The 12,823-nt window shown below is 43.6% G+C and overlaps 1 protein-coding gene across 3 annotated transcripts in view; it reads right to left on the reverse strand.

The window, feature by feature from the left end:
• Positions 1-12,823, reverse strand: part of LOC117430504 (collagen alpha-6(IV) chain-like) — a 105,692-nt gene that overhangs the window by 9,770 nt on the left and 83,099 nt on the right. For 2 of the 3 annotated variants that reach the window (XM_058989063.1, XM_058989065.1), the window contains 12 exons: positions 11,478-11,657; positions 10,649-10,832; positions 9,898-9,951; positions 8,488-8,562; positions 7,630-7,737; positions 6,772-6,993; positions 6,189-6,350; positions 3,173-3,343; positions 2,457-2,600; positions 1,485-1,601; positions 987-1,168; positions 337-400 (listed from right to left, as the gene is read on the reverse strand). In XM_058989063.1, coding sequence (XP_058845046.1) covers positions 337-400; positions 987-1,168; positions 1,485-1,601; positions 2,457-2,600; positions 3,173-3,343; positions 6,189-6,350; positions 6,772-6,993; positions 7,630-7,737; positions 8,488-8,562; positions 9,898-9,951; positions 10,649-10,832; positions 11,478-11,657 — 1,663 coding nt within the window. The remainder of the gene's footprint in view (positions 1-336; positions 401-986; positions 1,169-1,484; positions 1,602-2,456; positions 2,601-3,172; positions 3,344-6,188; positions 6,351-6,771; positions 6,994-7,629; positions 7,738-8,487; positions 8,563-9,897; positions 9,952-10,648; positions 10,833-11,477; positions 11,658-12,823) is intronic. The other variant, XM_058989066.1, reaches the window with a different exon arrangement.

The raw sequence follows: 12,823 nt of genomic DNA on the forward strand, positions 1-12,823 counted from the left end.
GGAAAGAGTGCAGGAATTTTGAGCGCCTGTCACAACTCTTAAGTGACTCCTACTACTAAAAGAATGCATACAGGAAAGCACGAGGACTTAAGAGACCTTGAATGTGTACGCGGTTGTTTGGTTTGTTCGGTTACTGATGAGCTCCTGATGATGTCAGCTCTTCTTACTGTTACAATGTATGCTCAGTCCTTTTGAAGTGATATTTAGCGGGTTTGACTGTACAGAAGCAGTAAGTGTACTGCATGCCAAACATGACACAAACACAGCAGTATTAGTACAATTGACTCCAGTACATTCAGAGACACTGCAATGGCAACACAGCACTGTTACTCTTACCTTTTTGTCCGGGTGTCCCCGGACTGCCTGGAAATCCAGGAGGTCCTTGAAAGCCATCGGAACCCTGCGGAAGAGAGCAATGCAGAAACCGATCTTCAGAACGCTACAATCACGTGGTGGCCGTTTGTTTAATATACAATTCATTTGTTAAAGAATACAGGTCAACAAAACCGAGTCCACCTAACTGAAGCCATGGATGTGGGTAAATGTTTTCTCAAGTAAGTGGTTTAAATGGAAGTTTTATGCATCAAAGTATCAAAGCCCAGAAGCATGTATCACTACCTAGGCCAAGCCCTGAACCCTTACAGAATGTCTGGGGCTTGAGATTCAAAAAAGAGAGACTTATCAAGTACTGTTCAACACAAACCCTTTAAAAGAGACAATAGTTTCAAATGTCACTATTTGTTTTTGTCATTTCTCTTACTATGTTATGATTCAATCATTGTTAGTGGTTCTGGGTTCTCTTGCTCCAATATTAAATTGTTAGCATCTCTCTCTAATCTCCCTTTGCCTGGCTCAGAGCGTGCGTGCTCAGAATGATGCAAACATCAGAAAATAGTGCGCAACATGAAAAAATATATATATATTAAATTACATTTTAAGCGAATTAGTCTTTAACACAACAATATAGAACAAGACTGTGCTCCTACCCTTTCCCCTGGCATCCCTCTGAAGCCGATGATGCCGGGAGAGCCCTTCTGTCCTGGGAATCCTGGTTGTCCGCTAGGCCCTGGGTAGCCTGGGTCTCCCGGAGAGCCCTTCTCCTTCCCTTGGAACCCCGGCAGACCAGGCCGGCCGGGGCGGCCTCCCTGCCCAGGCAGCCCTTTATCACCTGGGCACAAACACAGACAGGACAGGCCATCAACCCCTCAGCAGGAGCATGGAGCTGGCTTGGTGTTTAACTCCTCAACAGTCAAGCTCAAGTGGACCGAGGGGGGGTGGGGGTGGGTTGTGCCAGCCCCTGCCTCAATGACATCAATTAATACTTTTTTTGCTGGAAAGCCCTTGAAACAAGCTTCAATAACAAACCAACTTTATTTAAGTTACTCAAGTCTTATTAGTTCCTTTGCGTTTCTCGTTTTGTGTTTTGGATCGGACTAGTGTCACTTACTGCCATGTACTAGAGGAAGGTTTACTCTGAGGCTTACCTCGTGGCCCAGGGAATCCATTTGTTCCTGGATATCCGTCGTCTCCTCTCTCTCCTTTTGACATGAGATGGAGCGGGACCACTCTCTCACCGGGCAGACCTGGGTTTCCACGGTCACCTGCATGGACGCGCACGCGTACACACGCACACACGCAAGAGTCAGAGAGAAACAAAGAAACGGTTGCAGCAGTCGATTACAGTGATTACACTTTAAAACTAGCATTCATTCAATAGATAAACGTGTATCATATAATATTACATTGGGACTTTTTAACTCTGTTCACTGCACAAACTTAATGGTAAAGTATGGAAGCAGGTTCTTTTTTTATTAGATTTTTTTCAAAATTTAGTAAATCGCCAATTGATTTTATCCCGTTTTTCTCCCAATTTGAAATGTCCAATTGTATTTTTATTTTTTTTTAGGCTCAGCTCACCACTACCACCCCTGCGCCGACTCAGGAGCGGCGAAGACGAACACACGCTGACCCCTGAAGAGTGTGCTGTCAGCCGACCACTTCTTTTCACTCTGCAGGCCCGCCATGCAGCCAACCCAGAGCTACAGCATTGGAGGACAACGCAGCTCTGGGCAGCTTACAGGCAAGCCCGCAGGAGCCCGGCCAGTCTACAGGGGTCGCTGGTGCGCGGTGAGCCGAGGACACCCTGCACCCCACCCCCCCCCCCCTCCCCCTCCCCCTCCCCCAGCGGTGCTCGGCCAATTGTGCGCCGCCCCCTGGGAGCTCCCGTCCACAATCGGCAGTGGAATAGCCTGGACTCGAACCGGCAACCTCCAGGCTATAGGGCACATCCTGCGCCCCACGGAAGCAGGTTTATTATGACATGATGAACACTGGAAAAACCACACAGGTCTGTAAATGAAATGGCAGCCAGTACATGATAAACCAACTTGAACTCTGAACCGTTCAGAATGAATGACCTCTCCCCAGTTCCTCAAACAGGACAGTGTGACGGTTACCTTTCTGTCCTTGCCCTCCATTGTCTCCGCTAGGTCCGACCCTGCCGGGGAACCCACGCGGTCCCTTCAGCCCCGGGGCCCCTGGCCGTCCAGCGGTGCCGGGCATTCCCGGAAACCCCACCATGCCAGGGAAGCCCTTTTCACCTGCCACAAACACAAACACCCAGCTTGTTAACACAGAATCCTTTAATCCTAACACAGAAACACTTTACTGCGCTTCTGTTTACCACACGTATCGCTAAATTTAACTACAGCTGCGTCATTCTTGTGGATTAACTCATTGTTTTGATGATTCAGATAATTAAATATCACTCAATTGCAAGTTTGACTTGTTTTTCAGTTTTTTTGATGAGATTTGTTAACCAAAATCCTCAATATAAATCACACTTCTGAATGCTCCATTTTGCTTTACTATTCAATTACAAGAAAAAGAACACAGTACCAAATAAATACTACAACAATAATATTCATCTAATTTCTTGATAAAAACCCCAAACATGAAAAATCTATGTATATATTTACTGTTAGTTTATCGATAAAGGTGGTCTTTGTTTTAATACAGTTACATTTAAATGTAATTCAGCAAGTTGACTATGTTTGGAAAGTACATAAACAGTCTACAAACACATTCCACAGTCTAATTATATCTAAAATGATTCTTCAATGTGGTCTTTATAAGCAGGTTGGAAGGTAGCAGGGTATTGTCAGTTTTTTACCATTTCTTCCATTTACTCCCGGCCTGCCCTCTCTCCCTTCTGGCCCGGGGCGGCCAGGGAACCCCTTCTGCCCCGGCAGTCCTGAGGCCCCCGGGAGCCCAGGTAGACCCTTCATACCAGCGGGCCCTGGGGGGCCAGGGTCCCCCGATGAGCCTTTGAGCCCTGGGAAGCCTGGAAACAGACAGGGCAATTATCAAGCAAGGTCGTTACTTCATATATCCTTACAAAAATATACTACAGCATAAAAGGAGTACAGCTGCAGTAAAAGATTTGGGATTTTACAAAAATATATTGCACTAAATGACTGTATATTTTGGATTCAATAACCTGTAATGCTGCTAAACTATTGCAGGTGTTTGAGCACATTACTATAATAGTAATACTGTAGTACTTTTGTGTCTGCCTATTGACAAACTAAAACTACATTGATCAAGTCAATCGTTTTATAAGCCAACAGAAGTTAGTAATACCAAAACAGTGTTATAGCTGCCTAACTAAGCCACAGACTTGTCCACTAAATGTAATGTAATACTGCTGTTCTAAAACACATATGCTTGCTTCAGGGATAGACATGTACACATAAAGATTTAAGCCTCTTCTGGCTCGATTTCATACCAATATCCCTTCCTTGGGTTTGAGCTTTCAGAATGTTGGTCCAATTTTGAAAGAACTCTGTTTGTCAGTGCTCACTGAAGCGTGCTTGGTTGGTGCTTGTGTTGAGAGCACTAAGTGAGCACTAACAAACAAGTACTGTTTTACAGCATGTTCATTTAGCAATATTATGGAAAGAGGAGATCACTGGCAACAAGTAACAGAAATTACCTGAATGATCACTTTATTGTACACTTCAGCTAATTAATATGGTATTTTAATGTGAGAATTTTGTTAAATAAAGTGCAGTTGGCACATGAAAGTGTGGATTGTGGAGTGTCCAGTTGTTTAGTTTAGTTGGATGGTTACTGGACTCATGGCATGTTAGAAGACATGTAAAGCAATGTGATGTCAAAACTGCACACATGTATGATGGGACTCGTGGGGATGACCATGAAACAGAGGTTTAATGACGTCATCATCAGAGACACACAGCCACTACCACGTGAGGCGAGATTCACTGAAGAGATGGGTTTAGGAAGCTACATCCTGAAAACTCACAAACTGTACTTGGGTTCCATGTTAGCTCATCTACAGTTTAACACACAAACAAACTCTACATCTGAGCCATAAAGGCGTTTCACAAGACAGGTTTATAAATCAACTGCCAAGTTTCTTTAGTTTTACTTTGGTCATTATTATTCTGTTTTCTATTAAAAGGTGCTGATAGGCTTAAATATATATCTTCTCATAAGCAGAATAACCTAATATCATTTGTTTTCTAGGTGATGGTGAAGCCTGTGTATCTTGCCTCAACACTGCAAGTTGGATGGACATGCTTGGTTACCTCTCCCCATTCACTTCCTGTGTTACATATAATAGCACCCCACCTGAACTCAGGACATGGGGTCCTATTACCCGCAACACAGGAACAAAGTTACCTTTAGAGTGTTGTGACAGGAAGAATTTACTTAATCTGAAATACAAATACAAGAAGAATCACATTTTAGGATCTTCTCTATTTGAATGGGTTGCTTCAGCTCTAGCGGTTCACAGCTGTCCTTATTCCACACGGCTTTCAAATGTGTTCCAGCAAAACAGATGACAAAATGTGCCACCTGACAGCTGAAAAAACTGAACTGTGAATGTACTGTCTATGCCAGACAAACAGAGCCTCCTACTGTAGCTCTAGACACCAACCTGCTTTGAAGCAATCACAAAAGCAGGCTCAGCAGAACCACAAGGCTCTGCTGTAGTCACTATGAGCACACAAACTACAGAGCGACGGGATAATAAACACGGACAAGAGCTTTACTGCTAACCTACACCAGTAGTAAACAACAGGAAAGCAAAAATGAGACATGCCCTTCAGAGGAAAAGGAGAAAACCGAAAAAAAGCTAGGTTTTGAATTTCCATGTTACTGAATTTTTTCATGTTTTAAAAAAAAAAGGAATGGGAGTGAACTTTGGCGCCCTCCTCAGGTTGCTGAAGAGCATGCTCACAGCAGCACATCGGTCATGTGTTAGGTTCTAGGAGGTTAAATCTACAGTCATTACGCTGCTCATAGCATTAAAAGCAGAGGCCTATTTGCTTTGATGCTACTGCAACAGCTCTCTCACCTTCACAGCCTAGGTAGAAACCCAACACCCAGACAGAGTGACACCAGAAATGGAAGGATGATGGGAATGGGGATGGGACAGACGCATGGTGAAGAAAAACACACACACACATTAAAAATATCAATATGTAATAATGAAAAGGCGGTGACAATTAACTCCAAAAGCAAGCCCCGCCCCCTTAGAGCCTCAGCTAGTTTTGCTTTATGATGTCACTGGTGTTCTGGGGTTAGACCACAAGCCTGGTACTACTACACTTAAAACTGTCACTGCAGTTAGATGCATCAAAAATCAAGACTGATAACCAAGGTTTTAAAATCCATATTCTTCAGTCTTATTTGCATTAGCACGAATAGTTTTCTTGTGTGAAAGATGTCTTGCTTTTTAAAATTTTAATTATTATTATTTTTAAATTATTATTATTATTATTTATTAGCAGACGCCCCTATCCAGGGCGACTTACAATTGTTACAAGATATCACATTATTTCTTTACATACAATTAACCATTTATACAGTTGGGTTTTCACTGGAGCAATCTAGGTAAAGTACCTTGCTCAAGGGTACAGCAGCAGTGTCCCCCACCTGGGATTGAACCCACAACCCTCCGGTCAAGAATCCACAGCCCTAACCACTACTCCACACTGCTAAATGATATCAAAGGCTACATACAGCACTGGGCATAAATACTCTACATGTTAAGCCAAAGGTCAAACCACTTTAGCTCTAATACTGTAAGAAAGACTGGATGGAATACACATCATCTCAACCGAACGGGATGGGATTGCGTTGGTCCTGACGTCACTTACCAGGTGCTCCTGGGAAGCCTACTCTCCCGGCTTGTCCGGGAGAGCCGGGAATGCCGTCCAAACCCCCAGCCCCCGGGAGACCAGGCAAACCGGGGATACCTGGGAAACCATCCTGACCACGCTCTCCTTTGGCACCGGAAATGCCAGGTCGGCCACCAAACCCTGGAAAAGCAATGAGGAGCAGAAGATTACCATAGCGACCGTGATTTCTGTACTGTGCTGTCACACATTCAGCCACTTGAACACCTCCCTTGAGGAGAGTGTAGAAAAACACTTTACTGCATGTACGCAAAACATAATAAGGTGAAACAGAGAAAGTTACATTTAGAAATGCTTTAGAAAAACTCTTTTATGGGGGGGTCTAACCAAATTTACTACATGGTTTTACTTTTTTTCTGTGGGGGTTTTTGGACCTCGCAACCCCATACTAAAAACTATGATTTGCGTTGTCAAGGAAGTTCAATTTCAGGCCTGGTTGGTATGAAGATCTCAAGGCACACAATCTGTATGTACATTTTGCCAGCTGAATCTCCTCAGTAAGAATCTCCAGGCTCAAGTTTCAGGCCCTGGTTGGGTTCCTTACCTTTCTGTCCTGGCAGCCCTGGGTCTCCTGGTAGCCCCTTGTCTCCGGGCCCTGCAGACAGGCCTGGAAACCCAGGGGGTCCTCGCTCTGCTCCCAGCACCTCTCCGGGGGCCCCCTTCGGTCCATTCAGCCCTGGGGAGCCGTTCTTTCCCAGAGCCCCTTCTCTGCCATCCATACCCGGGAGACCTGGGGTGCCCCCATCACCTCTCGGTCCGGGGAAACCTGCAGACAGACAGACAGACAGACAGACAGACATGAGCAACACCATGCACATGCTCAACCACACTGTTTTGTTCTACCAGTTGGTATTCTTTAGATCCTGTATTTTGTTTTCAGTGTCTGGTATTATCTGTATTGTTTTGTGTCCATATGTCCCTGTCTGTACGTTCTAATGATTCAGGTTTGTTAAAGCTTCCTAGAGTCAATTTTCATACAAACAGCGAAAGAGTGTTTAGCTGTTACTCTCCAAGATTACAGAATGTCTTGCCACAGGATATTAGGGAGGCAAAGTCTTGTGTTTTGATTTCATCTGAAGATATTTTGTTTGAACAAGCTTTTTTTTCAATAGCAGACTCAAGTTAGTTGGGTCAAACTGTTTGATGAACCTGCTGTAAAGCGGTTTGGAAGGACTTTATAAAAAAGTAATAATGTTGTTGTTGTTTCACACCAGCAGAGAGGCTGCAGACCATCCCAAATATTCAATAAAGGATTTAAAATCCATTTTGTTTTGGGGTGTTCTTACTTTACAACATAAGCCTTTTTTCCATCCAATGCTCAAATAACAACTCACAATAACAACTATTAGGGGTTTAACATTACAGACAGGCGTATAAGCTTCTGAAAGTGGCTTCACTGTACCTGAGGGTCCTGGCTGCCCTCCAAATCCAGGGTTACCACGCTCTCCCTTCTGCCCATCAAACCCTGGCAATCCAGGTGTGCCGGTCAAACCTGGCTGTCCTTTCAATCCTGCACAAAACAGACAAGCATGAGCACACTGCTAGGGACTCAAACACTGTTTATCCCTTCAACACTTCAAAATGAACTTAAAGACTTATTAGGTTTGGTCACAGCATGTATATCTTAATGTTATAGTGTTGGTTCATTTTTATTGCTTGCCTTTGCAGCTGTGTGGGTTGAATAACAGTAGTGTTCATGCTTTGAGCTGTCTGGATAGAAGAAGGGCTTTAAAAGATAGTTATAAACTCATAGCGGTTTGAAAGAGTTAAATCACTGTATAAACTCATAGCTGTTTGAAAGAGTTAAATCACTGTATCAACTCATAGCTGTTTTAAAGACCTGGACTACAGATGAAGGTTGTGTACCTATACCATCCCAGTGACCTGCATTTCACGGGTCAGACCCACAAATTAACATTAAAACCCACAGACCCATGACAGTCACTGTACAACCCGCAAAACAACATGTATATGCAAGATCATTGGGTGATGTAAAAAACTGTAGTTTGTTGTTATCAACATGTACACTCCATTCATTGATGGGTTCTTAATTCAAGCTGCACCCCCCACCCCACGATTAGTCTGGACCAGCATTGTCCCTCAATACCTCCTTGTGCTCAGTTTTTCGGATGAGGTGTAAACCCGAGGTCCTATTGTAAGTGACGCTGCAGCAGCAGTTGTGAAGCAGAGTTCACCCCCTAGTCTCTGTAAATCTCTTTGGATAAAAGCGTCTGCTGAATGACTGATTCATTATTATTACCTGGTGTTCCTCGGGGTCCAGGCAGTCCGGGTGCACCCTCAGTTCCAGGAGAGTTCTTACAAGGCAAAGTGATACCTAGAAACAAGCAGAGCTGCATCAGGACCCCAACTGCCTTTCAACAACACCCGTCCAATAAGAAAACGACAGGGTTTGGAAAGGATGGTCCCCTCGTTCAACACTGCATCACAGGACAACTGGCAAGACCTACAAACGCCTACCCACCACCTCCCCACCACTACAGATAATATGAAAAAGATGGCAACACAAAAGTGTTTTAAAGCACAGCGGTCTGCAATACTTTTTGAAAATGTAAAAATTCCAATCAATATCTGGTTGAAAATGTATCAAAACCTTTATGCCATGTGTACGGCATCAACTAACCAGATCTTCTGGGCATGCTCAGAAAACAAAGCTAAAAGATATGGTGGGGGGGGGGGGGATTAAACTGAAACATGACTGAAATTCTGAAAGGAATTTGAATCCATTTTGTATATTTGTTTAATGTTTTTAAAGTACTCTGGCTGAAATGAATAAAACACTTTCTTCTGTATGGCACAGTGCCTCTCTAGTTCATTTGGATGTATTTACTACAGAAATATTTCTCGACTGTAAAAGAGAAGAATAATTCAATAAGTATAACTAATATAAAGCATGTTGGTATCTGCAGCCATTGCCTTACACAGCCAGCCTCGTCACAGCAGCTGCACTGTGCCTTGCAAAAGAGAACAGCTTTGTTGAAAATGAATCGGGACCAAGCTCTTGTCTAACTGTGTAATTGTACGATGGCTGTCATGGCTTGTTTTAGTTTTATAGGGAGCCCTGAAAAGGTGTCAACCATTGATAATGTATAATTGGTCAAATGTATTTATACCATTGAAACACCATTGTACTGTACAGTTAATTAGGCAGCAGTGTGGAGTAGTGGTTAGGGCTCTGGACTCTTGACCGGAGGGTCGTGGGTTCAATCCCCAGTGGGGGACACTGCTGTTGTACCCTTGAGCAAGGTACTTTACCTAGATTGCTCCAGTAAAAACCCAACTGTATAAATGGGTAATTGTATGTAAAAAATAATGTGATATCTGTATAATATGAAATAATGTATAATGTGATATCTTTTGTAACAATTGTAAGTCGCCCTGGATAAGGGCGTCTGCTAAGTAATAAATAATAATAATAATAATAATAATAATTTCCAGAGCTTACCAGCTAATTAGAATATTTTAACCCTGAACTGAGCATGCCCAAAGCCATGGTTGACTGGGAGGATACCCTATCCTACTAAAATACCCCTCAGTGTAACACCAATGTGTTTCCCCAGTTCATGCAGGCTCTGTGTTAGGAATGTGTCAGCAATGGTGCAAGGGGAGTTATTATCCCTGTCATCATCGCTATGGCAACCTGACATCTCACCTCCCTCTGTGTCTAAGAGTCCATTACCAACCTCTCCACCACAGCAACAGTCACCTGCCCAAACAAACATGCAAGGAGGTTGAAAAAAATAAAAAAAACAAACAGTCAGCACAAGCCATTGAGAGGAAAAAAAGATAAAAATTGGGAGCAGACAATGACAAAAGAATTTGGTTACAAAGCATAAGCTATTTGGAAGAAAATTAAATGTATATTAATTGCATTAACATAAAGGTGTTAGCTTAGTACAATAAATTCATTTTCCAATACAATCAGTGAAAAAAAAAAAGGTTTCGGTGGTGCTTGTGAAAGGATATCAGATAAGCAAGCCAGAAAAAAACAAATCGGGATAAAACGCGGTTTTATTAAAGTTAGCAGCTGCCCAAAGCTTCCTAGTATCATCGTAGCAGTGTATTAAAGCGACACAGACACACCTTCTGAAGACTTCCTTTCGTGGCATGTTTTATTACTGGAGTTTGATTTTGAAATAAAACAGCACAGTGGAAATGTTGATTCTGATACAGATGTCTCATTTTGTCCAATTATGTTCTCCCAGCGCAGCAACCCCTGGCTCAGGAAAACTGTCCTCTGAACCCACGACCAAGCCCATTGCATCTTTCCACCCAAGAGCTCTACAGTGAATACCTGCTACTGCCCCCTGGAGTTCAAAGGCCAGCCCTGCAGATTTCCGACTGGACTGTGGTTTCGGAGGCCTTCTTCTGGCCAGACTGTTGCCCTTTGGAGGGACACGTACCTGGGGGTCCGGGCTGGCCGGGCAGGCCTGGAATGCCATTCACACCCGGTTCACCAGGCTCACCGCGGATCCCTGCCGGACCAGGGAAACCGATCCCAGCAGGGCCTCGCTCCCCAGGGCGCCCATTAGCACCGGGGAATCCTGGGAGGCCTTTGTCTCCGACGAGACCTGGGCTAGTGTCTCCCTGCAAAAAGACAGGTTAGAATCACACAGAACAGCTCTGTTATTCACTCCCCTGTGTAATTCTGCTGTGTTTGTTTATCTATAATGCCTGTAATGAAATCTGCCTCACCTTTCTGTCTACATTTGTTGATACAGTAATTGTGCTTTCTCCATGACCAGCACACCACTTACAGGAGAGCCTACAGTATCTGGTTGCATTACACGCATGGCTGAGTCCATACTTCCAGGTTGAAAGTGGGTTGTTCGGTAGACCGGTCAGTTTGTAAGTTTGATGTTCGTAACTCTGGAATTCTACCTTACTGACAGTTTTTAGTACCAGTGGGCTTCCTATTTTGAAATGGTACAGCAGCGGTACACACCAGACAAATTCTGCCAGACATTTTTTATTAAATTTTATTTGCCAGTACCTTTGCTTTTTTGTGGGCAATAGACACTTTTTACAGTGGCTGAAAGTATACTGCAAGTCTGATATTTCACAAAATGGAAGATATGGGAAGCACCTTACAAGTCAAAACTTAAGAGAACATCTGGAAACAATTCGTACCTTGGTCCTATAAAAAAAAACCCTGAATTTAAAGATGAAAACTGATCCCAACTTGGATGTTCTTCACGATTACACAGACTGGTGCCCAGGACAGGTACTCACCGGTGGGCCTGGTCGGCCTGGAAAGCCTGGGAGCCCGTCTCGGCCTGATCTCCCCGGCTCGCCTGAGGGGCCTCTGAGTCCAGGTACCCCTGGATCTCCTGGAGGGCCTCTGCTCACTGGAACGTACTGGTCTCCCTTCTGTCCCTTGAGTCCGTTGTAGCCACGTTCCCCTGCAACACCCTGTGTGACAGCAAGTTCAGCATTATAATGCAATACAACACACTACACTGGTGTATCAACAATACAAACAGCAGTGGATCTTACTGGCATAAAACAAACTCAGTACGTCTGTGCTGGACACAGCTAACCTGTTAGCAAACCAAGAGCTTTGCAGGTGTTGATTAATACAATTCGATAAAATATAGGGATGTGTAGCACCCTCTACGGCAAAGTTGTGGCACACCAGGCTTCAGTCCCCAAGTGACTTTTTAATCATGCTGGGGCAAACATTGTTTCATGTTTGTTTAGCCTTTTAAAATTTTAAAGAATACTCAATTCTTTAATTTCTTAATTTCCCAACAAATCAAAAGTATAATTCGTACCATTATCTATATTACAGTAAAATAAATCTCCCTGCACCGCATCAAGTTACCAATTAAAGAGAGAAGAGAAACGCTCTTTGGTATAGTATAGTCAGCACTCGCATATCCGACCCTATAAAAATGCTGACTTCAGTGACGGTTAAACGAGTGTGACGCATATCTGATTATTTCATTTTGGCCCGTTCCAACCCTTGTCCGTTTTTTCAGGGAAAACAAGAGATACAATGTAAGAAATACACAGCTTAAAGGACTGTTTTAAAATAAGTAGGCTTCCATTTAGATGTACTGTAATTGGTTTTGTTGGTACAGTACTATATTTTTAACAATAGTAGTATTTTAATTCAAAACGATATGATACTGAAAATATCACTTGCCAAAAGAGACGACACGTGGACTGTAATACAGTACATACTGTAGCGGGGGGGGGGGTGGGGGGGGGGGGCAGCTGATTTGCAAGACAATGGGCCTGATTATGGACTGGGAAAGGGGATGGGAGTACTCTGTAAATAATGTGTGTTTGTAAACTGTGTTATTCTTGTTCAGATCTGTTAGCATTCTCTGTATGTTTTGGTGCTTGTGTGACTCAGAGCTGAGATTGCCTGTGTGTGAGTGCGTCCCTGAGGGGGGTGGGAGCAGGTATGACACGACCAATCAGAGATAGGGAGTGTTGGACCAATGAGTGAGGAACGGGGAGGGACTTGGGTGTGTGTGTGGAGATGAGTCTGAAAGAGAGAAGCGGGACCTGACGGCGGGAGAATTGAGAGAATTGAACCGCAACTGTTGTCTGTCTCATTATATCCTGGA

Source organism: Acipenser ruthenus, chromosome 16 (assembly GCF_902713425.1).
Source record: "Acipenser ruthenus chromosome 16, fAciRut3.2 maternal haplotype, whole genome shotgun sequence".
NCBI lineage: Eukaryota > Metazoa > Chordata > Actinopteri > Acipenseriformes > Acipenseridae > Acipenser > Acipenser ruthenus.